Here is a 21762-nt window from a genome sequence, read left to right as displayed (position 1 = left end):
TTGGTGAATTTAACTTGTTCTGGGATTTTCCCCCACCTTGCCTTCAGCTGTATAAACAGGAAGGCTGTGCCTCTGTTTAGTTAGCCTGTTTCCCTTAGGTAAGAGAAGAGGCTAATGAACAGCTTCAGAAGTGTCGGGATTGGATCTCTATTCCCTGGATGGACATAACCGTAGGACTGAATCTCCTGTGCAGAATCTGGCATTAATTTGAGCAGTTAGACACAAACAATAGGCAAGGATCCCCCCCCCCGCCGCCTTTTTTATTTTTGAAAACACATCTTATTTTGCTAACATGCTTGTGTTTAGAAATAAGTTGTGCATTTGCCATTTCAATTTCTGGACCCCAATCTTAAATTAAACCTAAAATCGCTGTGCATCAGATTTTAAAGAATTAAATATTTTATTCCAACCATACAGAAACTAAAACAGACAGAACTCACCAATCAGGATTCTCTCTCTCTCTCTCTCTCTCTCTCCCACCCTCCCTCCCCCTCTCTCTCTTCGTTGTTTTGTTTTACTTTTGTTTTTTAAGAAGTGAAATAGACGAGGAAAGATGAAAGATTTGCTACTTTTTGCTTTATTGGCATTTTCTACATATATAATAAGCAACATTTGGGAAGAAATCCTTCAGTTAAGTTCAGTTCAAACAGGGAATGCCTGAAATGTGTCTGTTTCAACTTTATGTTATGTCTGTAATTTGAATTATTTGCATTTTGGAAAGGTATAAATTGCTCTGGTGTACTTTCGTTGGATTTTAGCCAGGCAGGGAGTTGCCTTCAGCTGTGAGTCAGCCAGGCAGATGTGGCAGCTTTACAATGGAAACTTTTGTGGCGTATCACTCCTCACTATTCTAGCACAGTCCAACGAGAGACGGCATCGTGCATACTTGGATAGGATAACTGGCAAAAACTGTACTGACATAAAACTTCTTTTCCCTAGGATAAGAAAGTCTGCATTTTGAGACTCCTAAAAATTATTTCACCCATTCCTGTGTCTTTTCTTAAAAATAAACAGGTTGATCCATATACACTTCCAAAACATGTTTACTATAGAGTTGTTGGTGTAAGGATCTAGGATTTCTCTCTTGGAGTGGATCCCAGTTTGGGTGTAGAGATTTCCCTTTTGGTTCACCAGACGTAACATGAGGAATTGTCTGATTTTCCTCTCCTCTCCCTCCTCCTCTGTCTTAACTTTTGCAATTAAAGCCTCTGGATTAGGAGTGGTAGATAGTGAATTCTGATCTTCCTTAGGCATGAAAAACAGCTGGATGATTTCTGGCCAGGCATTGTTTCCTAGTCCCAGAAAGTACTGGCAAACCACTCCAGAAATGTTGCCAAGAAACTGCATGGAACTGTCCATATAGGCACCAGCTGACTCAAAGTACCATAACTGATTTACTCTGCTTTTGTTAAATGAAATTTATTCTTATTAAGTAATTTATCCCCCCCCCCACCTCCTCCTTTTCTGTGATACAGAAAGTCTGGAGATTCTCAGGGGAATTTCGTAATACAGCAGCAGCAGTAACACTTGATTCTTTCAGGTTGCCAAACATACTCAGTATCATCCCTACTTTTAGACTTTTTAAAAAACTTATGTTGTTCTTAAAATGTACTTTCCTGAACACCCAGATACATTTTACCATCTTGAAAACTTGAAAACAGAACAGAGCAACAGATTAAATATACCAAATCTTAAACATACTCTTTGCTCATTTGTAAAAGTGACAGAAAGTCAAATGAATATCAATATCATTCTACCCAGAGCATTTTCATTCAGGCTTACTGATGAGACCTGGGGCCAGAAAGTATTTTTCCCATTTTTAATCATCATAATAACCTAGAGAAATCAATTAAGATGTGCAGTCATATTGGTCACAGTTATCCTATAATCTTCAATGCTGGGTAGGCACTTGACCTAGCTTCCCCTAGATTGAATCCACAATGTAGTTATCACAATATGAAGTAGGAAGCAAAAAATTAAGAATTAAGTCTTGAGCCAGAAAAGGGCATATATTTTGGTCAGCATTAGACCAGTTCGCCCTTTCAAAGCATTTTATTAATATCAAAAGCCTGAGAACACATTAGACTTTTCACTGGTCAAGTAGCATAGTTGGCCTCAACCAAACTTTGATATTTCATCAACATTAGCCCCAGAAGCTATGATGGTATTGGTAACATATCTTTCATGTGTAACTTCTGACATTACAGAATCTGTTGGGGGTTCATATACAACCAGCACAGACACTTCATGTTACCTACTCAATAACCTGACCCTTATCATCTCTATATATCAGGGCTCTCCAAAATTGGCAACTTTAAGACTTGTGGACTTCAATTCCCAGATTTCCTCAGACAGCCATGCTGACTGGGGAATTCTGGGCATTGAAGTCAATTAGTCTTACAGTTGCCATGTTTGAAGACCCTTGCTCTACATCCTGTAAAAACTTTCTATTAAACACAATATAAGCTACAGTTGAAGTTGAATTCTGATATGAATAGAATAGATAAAATCAAACAAACCACTGCATTACGTTATATTTTATAAAATACACATTTATAAAAAAAATTGCAGTGAGATTACCTATTACAAGTGGAAAGAGACCCTACTTCTTTTGATAGAACGTTTTCATATATATATATGAAATTTTGACTTTGAAAAAACTAAATTACTTTCCAAAACAGAACACGTATATAAAAGAATAATCATGGAAGCCATAGAGATAGAAAAACACCCTCTCAGCATGAATAAATGTGATGACACGTCCCGCCTACCAGAAATTTGGAACAAAAAAACAATCATAATCATCACCATGTCAATCCTTCAAATAAATGTGATTCCACCAACCAATCAAATCATTAAAACACAGCCACCCAATCTATTTGCTACATTCAAACCAAATCTCCAAACTATTTGTAAGGAACAAATGGCAGTTGCAAACAAACTATATCTACAGCAGCACGAAGCTTACAACTTCAGCCTGATGATGGTGAATGTGATTTCACCGAAACGTCGCATAGACACTCAAAATATTACACGGGGCAAAACCCGAACTCAGAACAATCTACATATATATATACATATAATATTATTATTATTATTATTATTATTATTATTATTATTATTATTATTATTATTTTCATTAAATCATATGCTGCAACGTCCTTCCTGCCAATGACTACTTCAGCTTCAACCACAACAACACACAAGCACACAACAGATACAAATATAATGTAAAGCGCTCCAAACCCGACTGCAGGAAATACGACTTTAGTAATTGATGCATGGAACTTACTATCAGGCTCTGTAGTATCATCTCATAACCCCCAAAACCTTAACCTTAGAGTATCCACTGTTGACCTCTCCCGATTCCTAAGAGGTCAGTAAGGGGTGTGCATAAGTGCACCAGCATGCCTCCTGTTCCCTGTGCTAATATTTCTTTATATATTTTTACTATTATCATGTATATGAATATTATTATATCTAATGTTTTTTCTTATTTTTCTTTTTACTAGTATAGTATATAAATATTACAGTATATCTTTACATACCTCCAATATGTACTTGACAAAACAAACAAACAAATAAATAAAATAAATAAATAAACTCTGCCCAATTAGACAAGAACAAAGAACTGAACCAAATCTTTAGCTGTGGAAGCAGAATCAGTGAATAAATCCTTCCCTTCCCTGCCTCAAACTCAAATAGGTTGCAACCAGTTTGGACCAGTTCACTCAAACAGTTAGCTCTGACCCCCCAAGCCGAGGGCAAACCGGTTCTTTATATCTGTGAAAGTGGGCTCTCCCACCCGCCCCTGGGTTATACTGACCTTTATCTCTGCTTCCGAATCTCAGCTAATTGGGGACGTCAGATTGAATTGTCGCTCTGCAGCTGTTTTTCTTGCTCCTTGCCTAGTTTGCAACGCAGAAGTTCTACTTCCTCTGAACTGCGCATATGCAGGCAGCGAAGCACACATTCAGCGAACCAGTGGTAAAGCCAGTGGCAACCTACCATTGCTCAAACTCAATGGTGGACTACTAGCCGGAATGCTAAATTGCGCTTGCTGCCGCGGCTCATAAGTTCTTGCGGGGCCAGCGCGATTTTGCTGCTGCACCTGTGGAGGTAGCAAAATCATGCACGGAGCCACAGGTAAAACCTTGCCAAAACACGGGCGCACCTGTGGCTCCGTGTACGATTTTGCTACCTCCACAGGTGCAGCAGCAAAATCACGTTGGCCCCGCAAGAACTTACGAGCCGCGGTGGCGAGCACAATTTAGCATTCCGGCTTGTAGCCCACCACTGCTCAAACTTCTAGAAGTGTATATTTCTTCATTCACTGCAAAACTGAACTCATCTTGAATATCATGTCTGCATAATAAAGATATCATTAAAGGGAAGCCCTCCCTCCTATTTCTGTGATTTATAAAGCACTAAGCACATTAATTTCGATCTTTCATGTCCTTATCTTTAGATGGTCATCATGTGTGGGAAATGGAAGCCAAAACTGACAAAGAGTTGTGTAAGCCAGTAAGTGCCTCCTTTGCCTTTTGAAAAATACTGTGCTGCTTTTCTGGACGTGCTTATCTGCGCATTTTCTTCACATTATCTTATTATTGTATTAATTATATGTAAATCATACATAAATGTCAAGATGAAGTTAAAAATGCCTATTCCAGTTCAAGCAACTCTCATTTAAATGATGTTTTTAATCATATGTCTTTGGCTCATTTAATTACATTAATTATAAACTAAATGTAAGATATAACTGTAAAAGGAATGGTAATCAATCATTCATTCATTTATAAAATATAGGTGTCTCCCTAATGTGTTCTGATTCTCATTGACTTACAAAATCAACTTTTAAGGTACAATAGCTTAGCTGTTTTACTATTGGATTGTCACATGCTGTTTTTACCACTGTTGTTAGCCGCCCCGAGTCCACGGAGAGGGGCGGCATACAAATCCAATAAATAGATAGATAGATAGATAGATAGATAGATAGATAGATAGAAAGAAAGAAAGAAAGAAAGAAAGAAAGAAAGAAAGAAAGAAAGAAAATCAAAACTTAGGGAAAAAAACAACAGTCATGTTTAAAAATAGAACATACATATGGGATCTATCACCCACCTAACCTGGTTCTGGAAACAGAGCCAAGTTTTAAATAGGGCCAGAGCAAAGACCATTGACAATAGGACAATCATAGCTGGAATAGTTAATTGGAATGGGTTAAAAAAGACACTAGATAAATATATGGAGGACAGCCTATCAAGCCACTAAATTCTGAAATGGATGGAGCTGGCATGAAAGTTTTCATGTATCCACTATGAAAATCTAAATACTAAGCTAAGAGCTCCTCCACACCATTCTGTTGATGTTCTTGTTCTTGAGAAGGGATTTTTCAATAACAACAACAATAATACCACAATAATAATGCTCTCACAGCCTACTGTTTCCCACATCTATGTAGTGAGGCTGGTACTGATCCTGTCGCCTTCTCTGGACCTGTAGTGGGAGGAGGCAGGAGAGTCAGAGTGGAGAAACCAGCATGCCTGGCATTCTCTGGGCAGTTAAAATAAGTGGGTTGAAATTAAACTTGCCTCCATCCTTTTTAAACAATTACATGCAAGAAAGCACCAGAACTGCCACCACCAGAGTAGCGAAATGTATCGAGGCACTGCCATGTCAAAATAGATGACATGATAGAGGGGAGAAGAGGGGTGGGTGAAAAGTATCTAGTTCTGGAGCATCAAGCAAAAATGAGTCACCATTTCAATATTGAGGAGCCATGAAGGAGTTGCAATCACAATTCTGGAACTGTATTCCCAAGAGCCCTGCCTACAGTAAGGCTCATAATTGCTGCTCGATTTGGAGAAAGCCTTTAAGTTCCTTTTTGTGTCTTTACTTTTCTGCACAAATTCTATAAGGATTGTCAAGCTCATGGAAGTCTTACATTTTGGTCTTCTACAAGGCCTATAGTAGTGATGGCGAACTTATAACACGGGTGCCACAGGTAGCACGCGGAGTCATATCTGCTGGCATATGAGCCATTGCCCTAGCTCAGCTCCAATGTGCAGCTCCAACCAGCTGAGCACAGAAACTGGGGGGGGGAGGCAGTTTTGGCTTCCGGAGAGCCTCCAGGAGGATGGGGAGGGTGAAACACAAGCCTACTGGGCCCACTAGAAGTTGAGAAACAGGCTGTTTCTGGCCTCCAGAGGACCTTTGGGGGATTGAGGAAGCTGTTTTCACCTTCCCTAGGTGTTGAATTATGGATATGGACACTCGCGCATGCATGATAGCGCGCACGCACACTCTTCAGTACCCAAGGAAAAAATGGTTTGCCATCACTATGTTCTGGGGGTGGGGGAAGCATGAGAAAAGGAGATAGTTACAGAAGAGCCTCAAAGTGCACCCTGGCAGCCATAGTAAGTATGGCCGTGGAATTCCAGAGTCCTCAGTCTGATGGAAGGTTGGGTCCAATATTGAGTAGGACATCAACAGGTGTCCAACCCAATTTACGGTTGTTTTTTCCATGGAAGATATTTCCTGTTGGATTATTTGATCAAACTTTAGCCTGCCTCAGCAGTAAGCCAATCGCATGATGGGAATTTTCGTAGGGGAGGGAGCCTTCAAGAAATAGTAATGATGATATAATGATTAGAGGGCTAATTTTATGTTGCAGTGTTTTTAAGGCAGATCATTTACCTTTTTCAATGCCTGCCAAGGCATTTGTTTGCTGTATTCTTATGATTCAAATGTTATTTAACTGTGATTCACCGCTAACATACTTTTATCCTCTCTTTAGACTTTATTAGTTGCTGAGATTCCACCATTCCGCAATCAGAGAATTACAAGTCCTGTCCAAGTCAATTTCTATGTGTGCAATGGAAAGAGAAAGAGAAGCCAGTATCAACTTTTCACTTATCTTCCTGCTAATGGTAACTATTTCTAATGTTAAGTGGCATGAAATAAATAAATTTTAAGTGGCATCAAATACATTTTGTGTAGTTTATTTTAAAATATGCAGCAACGTGCCTCTCTGTACAAACTGTGGAATAGCCTTTGCAGTAGATATATGAAAAACTTAATAAAAGTTCTATCTCTTTGTAGATACATACATCTACTAACATCCAATATTTTTTAGTCTCATTAAATAAGATTCTGATAATACTCCAATACAGTACTGCAGGCTAGTTCACTGCTCACTTCAGGAGTTCAATTTTGAGTGGCTCAAGATTGACTCAGCCTCCTTTGTTTCCAAGATTGGTAAAAATAAGGATTCAGATTGCTGGGGGCAATATGCTGACTCTGTAAACCGCTTAGAGAGGACTGTAAAGTATTATGAAGCAGTATATAAGTCTAAGTGTATAAGCTAAGTAAATAGCTATTGCTATTCTCTGACAAATAAACTTGGAGGTTGGGACTTTGGGGACTTTAAAATATGCAGAAGACATAGTTTTCTCATGCCTGTTTAAAGTAATCAGACATCAATCATGTTGGAGAGATTAATTATGTGAACATGCTCTGTCCCTTTTTTCTCTATCACTTATTGGCAGGAAGTATTTTCAGCACTATAAGGAGAAAACAAGTCAACTAAAATATATTTAGTGAATTAGACAAACTTCAAGTTGAGGCTATATTCAGCCCATAAGCTGCTGGTTACTGATCCTGATCTAAGAGTTCAATTCAATCTTCCCCCAAAGCTGCAGAGACCATAAAAGTAAATGTCCCCAGAGTTCAATGATTGGTTACAATAAAAGCTATTCTAAGTCATTATCCCACAAACCCAAGTTGTCAGCTATTTAGGTGACAACTCAGAATCCATTGTCTCAGGGACAAAAACACCAATATTTTAATCAGAATCTTACACTTGATGATAGATGCCCTGTGGGCATTTTTAAGATAACAGGTTTATGAGATTTGTCAGAATACCTTCTATCATTGCAAGGACTTATAGCATTGAATAAAATCTACTTGCATCCACATTTCCATGGTCAAAAACCTTTGAAACACTCTCACTTCTTTGCAAGGGAGAGAATTGAAAAAACAGAGTTTGGAAAAATAGTGCACAGAAATAGAATATGTATACTGTCTTGGAAAAGAACATACCCTGTTTTCCCGAAAATCACAAACCAGCATAACCAGACAAACTGTGAATCCTATGAAGAATTTCTTACTACTACCATACCATTATGTACCACTACCATGTTGGATGTGTTTTAAATCTGATTGATGCAGCGTTTTGGGATGCAATTTATGGACAGCAGTGTTATATATGTTCTGTTCGAGAATGCTGCGAAACGAAACGTCTCCTACATCTTACTTTCAGGGGATGACCTATATTAGGCAATTCTACAAAACCTCTTCTATGTCTTACTTTCGGGGGTGACTTATTTTCGGGGAAACAGGGTATGTATCTTTAAAAACCTATATTATAAAAGCTGGTGTTACCTGAGAAATTTTCGTGTATCAGTAACATCAGCAGCATAAAAATTTCAAAAATAAAATAAAATTTCTATTACATTCTCAGGAATTTTATACTTTACTTGTGTGTGAGATAGGAGTTAGTTATATTAGCAAACTCTGACCAACAGTAAGAATAAAAAGTTTCTATAACTTTACCTTTTGGAAATCATTGGTATATAATCTTTTCATACACAAAAGCATAGCTCATACATGGAAGCAAAAGAACGCAACTAAATAGTCAGGTCTTTTTGCTTTGAGAACAGATGTCCCAGTAATATATACTGCTCAAAAAAACAAAGGGAATACTCAAATAAAACATCCTAGATCTGAATGCATGAAATATTTTCATTGAATAGTTTGTTCTGTACAAAGTTGAATGTGCACAACAGCATGTGAAATTGATTGTGAATCAGTGTTTCTTCCTAATTGGACAGTTTGGTTTCACAGAAGTTTGATTTACTTGGAGTTATATTGTGTTGTTTAAGTGTTCCCTTTATTTTTTTTGAGAAGTGCATATTATTTCTCCTAAATACATTATGATATGTAAACATGAATACAGGTTTTTTATGTACATGTGGAAATGTGTGCAGAGACTCAGAATGCAGTGCAAAGTTTATTATACAGTACCAGCCAAAGAGTTACCATACTGTTGATCCAGCTCCACAAATTCTGGCTGAAAAGTTACAATGGAACAATTATTTTTTTTGAGGCTTAGGGATAGTTTAGTGCTTCTTGCATATCCCACACAATATTTGTACTGAGTTTTGTTTTCAGTATATCAGGTTTTCTTTATTCTTTCAATTCTGCAAATCAAAAGAAACCTTTATAGTTTGTTCACCAGTGTGAACATTGTGAAAATATGGTACCAAGACTGTCAGAATCAGGGCTTCATATAAACACTAGATGGTAACAAAGAATGAGAGTTTTTGATATGTTGTTGGTTCGATCCAGTGGGCATCTAGATCTTTGCAGCACCAATGAGCCAGTTTTTTTAAAAGTCTCTGCTTGGGTTCCTGTGCTTCTGGATCTACGTAAATCATTTTTTATTCCCTTATTTGTTTGTTACCATATTGTATTATGTATATTTTGTATTTTGTTTAGTTTTATTATATTACCTCTCAGAATCAGTTTGGAATCAAGTGGACCCTAAATTGAATAAATTAAATTAAATCAAATCTCACTTGCAGTTTCACACATGCATGAAATATATAAAATGCATATGCGGGAAATCTTATTTGGATGTTGTGCTTTAATGGATACTCAATTTCCCCACTATTTGAGTAAATCAAGAGTTATATAAAAGCAAATTAAATAAATGAGTGTAGTTATCCACAGGACAGAAGAAAACTGCTTTAGTGAAGTAATTTAATAAGCAATTTTATAAGTAATTTTTCATATTTTAAGCTGCTCAAGTATCTATGGAGATTCTCAGTCATCCAGGTCATGGTTGTCCCAAAGGTCTTTTTTCAAGAGGCAACTGGACTTTCTGGTTTTTCTTCGATGACGTTTTGCTTCTCATCCTGGTAGTGGGCTGTGGCCCAAGGGCTGGGGACAGGGCTGGGTTCCAATTTTTTTGCTCCCTCCCATGCCACATGGGCGCTGTATGGGTGCGCATGCATGCACAGTAACAAAAATATCCCCAAAAATAAAGCCAAAAAAGAGATGGTGCCCACATGCACAATGCCGGTACTGTGCTTCTGTGCACACTCAGAATAAATTTTTTTTTTTAAAAAAAGATGATTCCCACGGACCGGCGCTGACTGATCCAGTTCAGTGACGTCACCGTGATGTCACCAGCGGATCACTACCAGTTCGGGTGAACCAGGAGGAACCTACCCCTGGTTAGGGACCCCTGGCTGAGAAGCACTGTTCTGTAGAAAATCAAATCTATAGTATAATATTTGGACACCAAGACTTTATTTTGAGCTTTGTGAAATATCCTTTTCCCACTCTACCCCTCTGTTTTCTGGAGAAACAGTATGAAATATTCCTTTGCTGTTTACCCTAAAATGCAGACCAGTCCTTTCCATTGATCTATGCCTAAACCACAAATATAGTCCCTTCCAGATGTGCTGCTGGACTTCTTTGTCACGTAATTCTTTGTTGTGGTGATTGTTGGCCAGAGTGGCGAGGAATTCTGAGAGTTTATACCACACTTCTAGAGAGATAGTTTAGCACTTGGGAAGCCCCATTTCTATTGGGGGGGGCCTTGCCTACTCTCTTCATCATGGCGCTAATAGTATTGTTACTATATGTAGCAGAAGCCTCTCCCTCCCTTGCCATTACTCTGCTGGCATTGATTTCAATATTACAAAGAGTAGATTCATTCCCACATCTATAGACCTGGATGAAGAGCTAAAGAGTTAACTACAAAGTTATCTTCTCCAGACTTGCTAGAAGAACTGGCTACAATATCCCATCTTAATGCTTAATTTTAATACCAATCACTTTGATAGAAGTTGATACTATAATAATGAGTCACACTAGATCATTCACTTTTAAAATTTCACAAATGTGAAGGTAGGTTGGTTCCTGATTTTTAAAACGTCTTTTGCAACCAACATCTGTTTTAAAACTCATATTTAAGGCCAAGAAAACTACTCATTCTGCTTTAAATCATGTGCCAACCACATGATTGACAATGAGAAGAGTGCCAAATATATATTTTTTCCAGATAACAATACTTTCTTTTTCAGTTGTTTGTAATCTTGTCTGTCAATATCCATTTTTACTAAATACTGAGAGTCTCATTCTTCCATTTGATATTCTGGTCTTATGCCAGCATTATACTATTTACTCCCAGACCACCTCAATGATGGTTATAAAAATTCATGAAGTGACACATGAAGCATCAGAGCGATCAACCCAAAATACAGCAAATACTGTAACAGTTTTATACTAAAGGACAATGTTACAATTATTGCAGTTAAAATGTCAAAGATCTCTTGGAGATTAGCAAAAGTCATATTAAAAATGAAGCAAGAAGCTGCCCATCTGAATTTTTTAGGTACAGCCTATGTTACTTGAGTTTTGGCAAACTCAGCTCGTCATATATAGTATTTATTATACAAAATGTGATGTGTGAATGCCAGGAAATAGACACAGCTAGAAACAATTCCCCTTGCTGTGTGTGTGTGTGTAATTTTCTTACCTGCTTTGTTGCTACTTTTCTCCATACAATCCCATTTAATCATAATTCCTGTGGTGTTTCTCTACATCCAAGTCAAAGGTGCTTTTTCAAAAGGCAACTCGATTTTGTTTTTCCTCGAAGATGTTTCACTTCTCATCCAAGAAGGTTCTTCAGTTCTGACTTCAGTTCTTCCATCCTCCACCATTCAGTCAGAACTGAAAAAGGTTCTTGGATTAAAAATGAAATATCTTCAAAGAAAAATGAAGTCCAATTACCCTTTTTAAAAACATTTAATCATAATGTTGAGAATAAGTCCCAATCTATTTAAATAGTAGCAGGAAATATTATTTATATATTTAGAATGAAAGGTTTCATTTATTATTTTTGTTATAATACTATTCCCAAAGGCTCAGTTACATCTGAAGAAGGAAATAGCACCTACTTGTTTCTACCCCATGACCTAATACAGCCTGCTAATACTGATTTCAGTTGAAAAAGTCTGTTTTTCAGTAAAATAAAAGTCTGTTTAGATTTAGCATTTTGTTGTTCACATAATTCCACTGAGATTTTCACCCGTAGAAAATATAAAATGATATGCAACCATAAATTTGAACTTCAGCAAATAACAATCAATCCCTCTACAAAAACTTAACTAATCATGTCGTTTGGCATGTCATCTTTTGTGAAACTGAAATTTCAACTGCATTTAGCATGTGTGGGCTTTAAAAGTAAAAGGAGATCTCATTTATAAACTGAACCTGACATTTCAATTTTTAGAGGTAACTTTCTGCATTGCAGAAAGTCATCATGATTCTGAGGGTGCTTCTGAAAATAGTGATCAGAAGTAAATTTTGTCAGCCTTGGGCTCGACTTCCTGTTTTGTAACTATAATTATCTCTTGACTATTTGCAGTGATAGTTCTCTAGTGATGACATTTAAGAGACTTTTTCGCATCCGGCCTCCACCCACTATATTTCATTTTCTAAACCAGCACATTTTGGTAGCCTAAAGTAGGGGAGCCTTTCCAACTGATACTTCCAGATTCATTGGATTGTACTTCACATAATTCCCATGTAGGTGGACCGGGAACTACAAGATGTAGAAAAAGCATATCTGGGAAGTTTCAGGGTTGAGTAAGATGAATTAGGGAAAAATAATGAAACTGCAAGAGTGTGCTTTACTCCCTTTTGTTGTAATGTCCATTTTTAGTATTAACATCCTGGCCAGTTTTAACTTAAGATAATAATGCAAAGTTGAACAAAGTCTTTAAAATGTCTGGGTCAGCAAAATTGGCTGTCAGGCAGCAGGAGAATAATCTTACAAAAATTTTAAAGGTGATAAAAGTGTAAGGCAATTGGATATCTAACTCAAGAATACCCTACGGTAGAAGCTTGTTCACCCCAAGGATAAAACACCTGAACACAAACCTGAGCAACCTGGTATGAGCAGTACAATGTAGTGAGCCGTGTGCAGTTCTGTACATTGGGAAACAAAACAATCACTTCATAATTGCATGGCACAACATAGGAGTACAAACCGATCAGGACTAAATTAAGCAGACTATCTCCATTTAAAAGAAAAAAAATCCACTCTTTTGAAGATAGCAAAGTCAACATTTTGGACAGAGCGGACCACTGGTTTGAAAGAAGGGTCAGAGGCTATTGACATCAAAATTGAACAGCCCTTTCTCAGCAGATGGGGAGGGATACTTATTGTTTGTTTGTCAAAACATGTTTAGTTTAGTTTATTTAGATTTGTATGCCGCCCCTCTCCGAAGACTCAGGGTGGCTAACAATAAAAAACAATGTAACAAATCTAATATTAAAAAGTAATCTAAAAAACCCCAATTTAAGAGACCAATCATACCAACAAACATACCATGTATAAATTCTATAAGCCTAGGAGGAAGGGAGAAAAAAAATTTCAATTCCCCCATGCCTGACAACAGAGGTGGGTTTTAAGGAGCTTGCGAAAGGCAAGGAGGGTGGGGGCAACTCTGATATCTGGGGGGAGCTGGTTCCAGAGGGTTGGGGCTGCCAAAGAGAAGGCTCTTCTCCTGGGTCCCGCCAAATGACATTGTTTAGTCAACGGGACCCGGAGAAGGCCAACTCTGTGGGACCTAACCGGTCGCTGGGATTCGTGCGGCAGGAGGCGGTCCCGGAGATATTCTGTACAAAATAGCTGGTATGGTATAAGCATAAAAGCAAAGTAGGTGCAGCTACATTTGGACAGTAGGACAGGGATAGTAGGCACACTGGTGCGCTTATGCACGCCTCTTATAGACCTCTTAGGAATGGGGTGTGGTCGACTGTAGACAGTCTAAGGTTAAAGTTTTTGGGGTTTGGAGAAGAAACCACAGAGTCAGATAGTGCATTCCAGGCATTGATCACTCTGTTGCTGAAGTCATATTTTCTACAGTCGAGTTTTGAGCAGTTTACATTGAGTTTGAATCTATTATGTGTGCATGTAATGTTGCGGTTGAACCTGAAGTATTCATTGACAGGTAGGACATTGTGGTAGATGATTTTATGAACTACATTTAGATCAGATCAAAGGCAATGTAGCTCTAGGCTGTCTAAGTCCAAAATTTCAAGTCTGGTGAAATAAGGTATTCTGTTGCAACCAGAGGAGTGGAGGACTCTTCTTGTGAAATATTTCTGGACTCTCTCAATTGTATTAATGTCCGATATGTAATGCGGGTTCCAGACAGGTGAGCTATATTCAAGGATTGGTCTGGCAAATGTTATGTAGCTCTGTTTAGCAGTGTATTATTGCCAGAGAAGAAACTATGCAAAATTAGGTTAACAGCTCTTAGTGCCTTTTTGGCAAAGTTGTTACAATGGGCTCTGGCATTTGGCCATTATATATGATTACTCCAAGATCCGTGACAGAGTGAGGATCATCTACAAGGTCGTGGAGATAGATGATATGACATCATCTATCTCTAATCCACAAATCAGTCCTTACAACAGTTCCAAAAATGCTCCACATCCATTTGCACTACTCAGGTGACCCTGATGGCACAGGTGAACCTCCAGGTGGCCTTAACAACTCACTAAAAGAATGCAAATGATCAGCTGTATGAAAGGAGTATAAATCTTTCCATTCCCCACCATCCAGCCAAAGCCTAAAGAAGCTTCTTGGATGAAAAGCAAAACATCTTCAAAGAAAAACTAGAATGTCCAATTGCCCCTTGTTTAAGATTTATGGACTTCAACTCCCAGAATTCCCCAGCCAGTTGAGGTCCACAGGTGTTCAAGTTGCCAAGCTTGGACACCGTTAGGTTAGGTTAGGTTTATTGGATTTATATGCCGCCCCTCTCCGCAAACTCGGGGCGGCTCACAACAATAATAAAAAACAGTACAGTACATAATACCAAATCCAATGCCCACCCATCTAGTTACAATTTAAAATTAATAATCTCATAAAAACAGTATATATAAAAAACAGGCACACAGTCAATCAATCAACAAAACAACATGGGCAAGGGGGAGGTGTTTTAGTTCCCCCATGCCTGACGGCAAAGGTGGGTCTTAAGGAGTTTACGAAAGGCAGGGAGGGTGGGGGCAATCCTAATCTCAGGGGGGAGCTGGTTCCAGAGGGTCGGGGCCCCCACAGAGAAGGCTCTTCCCCTGGGTCCCGCCAGACGACATTGTTTAGTCAACGGGACCCGGAGAAGGCCAACTCTGTGGGACCTAACCGGTCGCTGGGATTCGTGCGGCAGGAGGCGGTCCCGAAGATATTCTGGTCCGGTGCCATGAAGGGCTTTATAGGTCATAACCAACACTTTGAATTGTGACCGGAAACTGATCGGCAGCCAATGCAGACTGCGGAGTGTTGGAGTGATATGGGCATACTTGGAGAAGCCCATAATTGCTCTCGCAGCTGCATTCTGCACGATCTGAAGTTTCCGAACACTTTTCAAAGGTAGCCCCATGTAGAGAGCGTTACAGTAGTCGAGCCTCGAGGTGATGAGGGCATGAGTGACTGTGAGCAATGACTCCTGGTCCAGGCGAACCTGGGCAAACGCCCCCCTCGCCACAGCTGAAAGGTGTTTTTCTAATGTGAGCTGTGGATCGAGGAGGACGCCCAAGTTGCGGACCCTCTCTGAGGGGGTCAATAATTCCCCCCCCCAGGGTAATGGACGGACAGATAGAATTGTCCTTGGGAGGCAAAACCCACAGCCACTCCGTCTTGTCTGGGTTGAGTTTGAGTTTGTTGACACCCATCCAGGCCCCAACAGCCTCCAGGCACCAGCACATCACTTCCACTGCTTCGTTGACTGGACATGGGGTGGAGATGTACAACTGGGTATCATCGGCATATTGATGAAACCTCACCCCATGCCCTTGGATGATCTCACCCAGCAGTTTCATGTAGATATTAAATAGCAGGGGGGAGAGGACTGACCCCTGAGGCACCCCACAAGGGAGAAACCTCGGGGTCGACCTCTGACCCCCCCACTAACACCGACTGCGACCGACCGGAGAGGTAGGAGGAGAACCACTGAAGAACAGTGCCTCCCACTCCTAACCCCTCCAGCCGGCGCAGAAGGATACCATGGTCGATGGTATTGAAAGCCGCTGAGAGGTCAAGGAGCACCAGAACAGAGGACAAGCCCCTGTCCCGGGTCCGCCAGAGATCATCCATCAACGCGACCAAAGCAGTTTCCGTGCTGTAGCCGGGCCTGAATCCAGACTGCTGAGGACCTAGATAATCGGCTTCATCCAAGGACCGTTGGAGTTGAAGTGCCACCACCTTCTCGACAACCTTCCCCATGAAGGGAAGGTTGGAGACTGGACAGTAGTTATTAAGCACGGCTGGGTTCAGGGAAGGCTTCTTGAGGAGGGGGCGCACAACCGCCTCCTTATAAAGGGGCAGAAAGGACCCCCTCCCCAAGGAGGCGTTGACAATCTCCTGGACCCAGCTCCGTGTCACCCCTCGACTGGCCGAAACCAGCCAAGAGGGACACGGATCCAGTAAACAGGTGGCGGAACTCACAGCTCCAATGGCCTTGTCTACTTCATCAGGTGTCACCAAGTCAAACTCCTCCCAGACAGATGGACAAAGACGTTTAGCCCCAGTCACCTCGACTGACTCATTGTCAGTCGACTCTGTTTCACAATTGGAGTTGAGGTCCGCTCGGATCCGGGTGATTTTATCAGCGAAAAACGTGTTAAAATCCTCGGCACTACTCTGCAAGGGCTCCCCAACTCCCCTCTGATTAAGAAGGGAGCGGGTTACCCTAAACAGAGCGGCCGGGCGGGATTCCGCTGATGCAATCAAGGCGGCATGATACGCGCATCTTGCCGCCTTGAGCACCACTTTGTAAGTCTTAAAATGAGGTCTTACAAGTGTTCGATCGGATTCGGACTTACTCTTCCTCCATCGCTTCTCCAGACGTCTCTTCTGGCGCTTCAACACCCGGAGCTCCTTGTTGAACCATGGAGCTCTACGGGGTCTAGTGCTGCGGAGAGGTCGCAACGGCGCAATCCGGTCAAGAGCCTCCCCTGCAGCCTTGTTCCAGGCCTCAGCAAGAGACTCTGCCGAACTGTGGACAAGTGTATCTGGAATAACCCCAAGCGCCATCTGGAAGCCTTCTGGATCCATCAGGCGTCTGGGGCGGAACCTCCTAATTGGTTCTGCCTCCCTGCGGGGAAGGATTGGAGCCAGGAAGTTAAGCCGCAGTAGGAAATGATCTGACCACGACAAAGGCAACACTTCTAAGCCCCTTAATCTCAGATCATTACTCAGTTGCTCAGAGAGGAATATCATATCGGGTGCGTGCCCACCCTCGTGAGTCGGACCCTGAACTACTTGAGTCAGGTCCATGGCTGTCATGGTGGCCATGAACTCCTGTGCCAGTCCAGAGGAACCGCCGAGCGACGGCAGATTAAAGTCCCCCAGGACGATAAGTCCGGGGAACTCCACCGCCAGCCCGGCCACCTCCTCGAGTAGTACAGGCAGGGCTGTTGACACGCAGCTGGGAGGCAGGTATGTGAGTAACAAGCCCACCTGAACCCCTAAGTCCAACTTCACCAGGAGGGACTCGCAACCCGCAACCTCTGGAGCAATGAGCCTACGCAGGCCAAGACTCTCCCTGGCTATAATAGCCACTCCTCCCCCCCTTCCCTGGGGTCAAGGTTGGTGCCATACCAGAAACCCAGCTGGGCAAATTTCAGAGAGAGGAACTCCTCCCTCCGGGCCCAGCCAGGTTTCGGTCACACAAGCCAGGTCGGCCTCCTCATCCAGGATCAGATCCCGGATGAGGAGAGCTTTATTTACCACCGACCTGGCATTGAGTAGCAACAACTTGAGCCCAGGGCCAGAATTACACTCATCACCAGTGCCTTGAGTTAAGCTCATGGAGCCTGAAGAAGGGATCGCTACTAAGCAGCGATCCCTCCTTCCCCTGGAACGGCTAGCTCCATGGCTTCCGCCATACCTGCCTCTCCCCAGCAAGACCAGGATATTTTGACCCTCTGCCACCCCAGAGATAAGTGTCCCCTCCCCTCCTGCCCTTCCAGCGTCAGGTGTGCCAAAAATTCCATTCATGTCATATTCATTCATTCCATACATATTATAATCCCCCCCACCCACTCCATTCCATCTATCACCCCCTCCCATTCATTTTCATTCACAGTATTCAATTCATTCCAATAATTACTAAAATAGTCCCATTCATTCATGCCATCACTACCATCCTCCCATCCACTTAAAAATCCCCACAATAATTTAATTAAAAAGAGTTAATATAAAACTAACAATTCATATTATTAAAAATATTAATTATTAAAAATATAGATAAATATAAGTAATAAAAATAAAAATATAGGTAGAAGATATTTCAACTGGTCAGTTAATTAAGCAATTAAGCCAAGTTCATATAGATATCATCCAGTCTAAAAAGGTGAGTCCAAGGGATGTATGATGTTATTAATAGGACAAACAGTCCTGAGTATAAACTCTGTCCTCTGTCCTCCCAGGTTTTCTCTTTGCCACTGTCGTTGTTATCAGCTTTCTCACCTCCACAACACCCCCGGTCTCTCATGGGTCGCCCCAAATGTCTACCAGTACCTCTGCTGTTATTTGAGAGGTATCTCTGTATCTCCTGGTCTTCAGTTATAGCATCCAGCAGCCACAAGGTTTTCATACTGTCAATTTCAATCTGGCAGTCTCTTTCTCACAATCTCCTTGTTCACTATAATGGCAGGCCCTCCTTCTTCCAGGCACTCCAGCACCGAGTATGTCCACCGCAAAGCCCTCCGACGTCGAGCGTGCCCACCATGTAACCACTCGGCATCCAGCATCTATCCGGTAGATCCCGTTGTTTTGGGGAACGTCCTGCTGTTGTGGGGGACGCTTTCCTCCATCTACTTTCCTCCTCGGCCCGTGCACAGTCCGCCCAGCATGCTCGCCCTGAACATTCGCACGCTCGCTCGCTCCTTCTCAGTCCCTCTCCACCTCTCCTTTTCCACCTCTGTCCGTGTCGGTATGGGTCAATGCTGGGCGGCAACCCCCACTCTTCTTATCTCTGCCAGCCCCCGGGTTGAGCCTCAATGTGATTGCAACAATACAGCTCACCCCACTGCAGAATGCTCTTAAAAAGCGTGGATTCAGGGCAGAATCAAGCCAGCTCAGTCACGGTCACCATTTTCCGAGCCCCAGCTGATCGGGGCTCCCAGCTTTCTCACAGCAGGAAATAAAGAGAAAAGCACTGCCGAGACACAAGGTAACACGATCCTCCGAAACGGAGGAGTCTAATCCTTCTGAACTATCTGTTGTTTTTCAAAATTAACTGAAAAATTTCCCTATATTTGATCTTAATGCCGTAGTCCAGCGGACTGTTGCTGTCCGTTGACTAATTTTCTCTGCCAGCCTCCGTACGATCAAGCTCGGTTTTTGTAGACTCTTGCTGCTAGCAGAGACAAAGTTAATTTATGGGGAAGAAAGCTATTTTTTCTTCTCCTTTTAAATTAATTCATCGATCGTCTGGGCTAGTTTCTGTGGGTTGCACAAGATCTGCAAAAGGTTTTCAAAATGAGAAAAATATTAAGGGGGATGGGTGGGAAACGTGGTTTAAATTGCCCACTAATCTTAATCACCCCTGTTTTAGATGAAGTTTATTAAGTGGTATTAAGACATTTGTATGTGTTTACAGTGTTTTAAAATCAGGTATAATAGTATCACTAGTATCAGGTTCAACAATTCAGAGTATCTATGATTACCTGAATACAAATGATTTGCAATTGACTTTCATTTCTTCTTAAATGGAGATTGCAGATGTATGGCTCCTAAAATGTGTCTGTAGTCTGTTCGTGTATTTTCTACATATGGAAAATGACATTTCTGGCATGTAAATTATGCAGGGGATTTTTATTTGATGTAATAAGTTCTGCCAATTGTACTACTTTGGAAGGTAGCAGGATTTAAGCACAGGCTATACATTTATAATTTAAGATAGTTTAAGTACTACTGTCAATGGTAATCTGCACAGATGTAAAGGTTGGCAGAACGTTATGCAAAAATTTATAGATTGCTTTCAATTAGATTTGGCTAAAAATGATTCACTTTTGCTGATTGCTAGGTAGCATTTAAGTGATATGAACTGTAGATTTTTGTTGTTGTTGACCGATTCCTCTTTTTTTTAAAAAAATAAATGTTTTGGTTATGGTTGTGTGATAAATTTTGCAATGATACGTGCAGCAGATGTTCTATGCTAAAGGTATTTTTATTGGTTCTTTTTCTATATTTGTTGTAAATTCATTGGATCTTGAGAGCCAAAGTGTAGGTAATACTCTTCTTTATCTAATTAGGATGATAGGATTTCCAACTTAAGTAGGTCTGGGTATAAGTAGATTTGTTGTACTTCCCAAAATATTTCAAGCAGTGTAGCCAACATTGAGATTTCTGAAAGTTGAAGGCTGCATCTCTCCAGGATACTTTGATTGGGAAAAGCTGATATAAGGAGATGTGAAGTAAGATATTACTCAATCTGAGTATTGCATTGGCAGTTCTGTGTTAGCAAAAACTTCAGAAGAGAAGGATTTAGGGGTAGTGATTTCTGACAGTCTCAAAATGGGTGAGCAAGGGGACACAATCTGAAGTTAGTTGGGGGAAAGATCAAAGGCAACATGATAAAATATTATTTTACTGAAAGAGTAGTAGATCCTTGGAACAAACTTCCAGCAGACGTGGTTGGTAAATCCACAGTAACTGAATTTAAACATGCCTGGGATAAACATATATCCATCCTAAGATAAAATACAGGAAATAGGGCAGACTAGATGGACCATGAGGTCTTTTTCTGCCGTCAGTCTTCTATGTTTCTATGTTTCTCTGTTACTGTAGTCACATTAAAATGTTTGATTGTGAATATTACGTTATCGGTACCTTTGTGAAAAAGTGATTACCGTATCTTTTTTTATAACATCAAAGTGTTTTAAAAGTCATTACATAAATATATTTCCCTACAGGAGATAAAGAGGCTTCTGATTAGTAATTTACTGTTCTTGGCCTTTTAAATTGTTCTAGTTTCTTTTTCTTTTCTTTCTTTCTTTTTTGTTAAAAAGTAAAGTCTTTCAGGAATGATGTGGATTAACCAAAAGCAAAACAAAACCCAGCTGTCATTTTGTTACTGTTAGGAAATGCATGACATTATTCTGTACAGTTTGGATTAATGACTGAAACTGTAGTTCAACTGGAAAAATTGTTCAATATTATCATCAGTTCAAGATTCTAGTTGCTTGGTTAAACAGACTTTCTAATGTATTTCTATTACTGCCTGTAACAGAATTCAGTTTATAGATGGTTTCCTATCAAGAATCAAATGGCCAGTGACCACTTCCTTCTGTTGTTCTATCTGAGTTGGTCTAAGACAAAAAAGGATAACATTTTTCAGCTGACACTGATCTTACCATAGTTAATCAAAGGTGAAGTGAAAGTTATTTGGTGCTTTTTCCTCATTCTCCTAGAGATTTGGCTAAATAAGAGGTTTGCATTGAGCAACAAAGGCATTTGAGGCAATGTTTTTCTTGATGGCAATCTGGCTAATTTTCTTAGAAAGATATTTTGGCAGCCCAATCTAAAGTAAGTTCTCCATATGGTTCAGGAGGAAAAGGGTAAACAACGGCTCTATATAGATAAACAGCTTTGTAACCTCTACAAAAATT

At 40.5% G+C, this 21762-nt stretch overlaps 1 protein-coding gene across 1 annotated transcript in view; it reads left to right on the top strand.

Annotated features, from left to right (window-relative positions):
- Positions 1-21762, top strand: part of NFATC1 (nuclear factor of activated T cells 1) — a 168382-nt gene that overhangs the window by 98765 nt on the left and 47855 nt on the right. The window contains 2 exon segments of the mRNA XM_070747425.1: positions 4469-4524; positions 6800-6932. Of these exon segments, the coding sequence (XP_070603526.1) occupies positions 4469-4524; positions 6800-6932 (189 nt within the window).

The sequence above is a fragment of the Erythrolamprus reginae genome, chromosome 3 (genome assembly GCF_031021105.1).
Source record: "Erythrolamprus reginae isolate rEryReg1 chromosome 3, rEryReg1.hap1, whole genome shotgun sequence".
Classification (NCBI taxonomy): Eukaryota; Metazoa; Chordata; class Lepidosauria; order Squamata; family Dipsadidae; genus Erythrolamprus; species Erythrolamprus reginae.
Note: the sequence above shows the minus strand (reverse complement) of the source record. Positions and strands in the feature narration are given on the sequence as shown.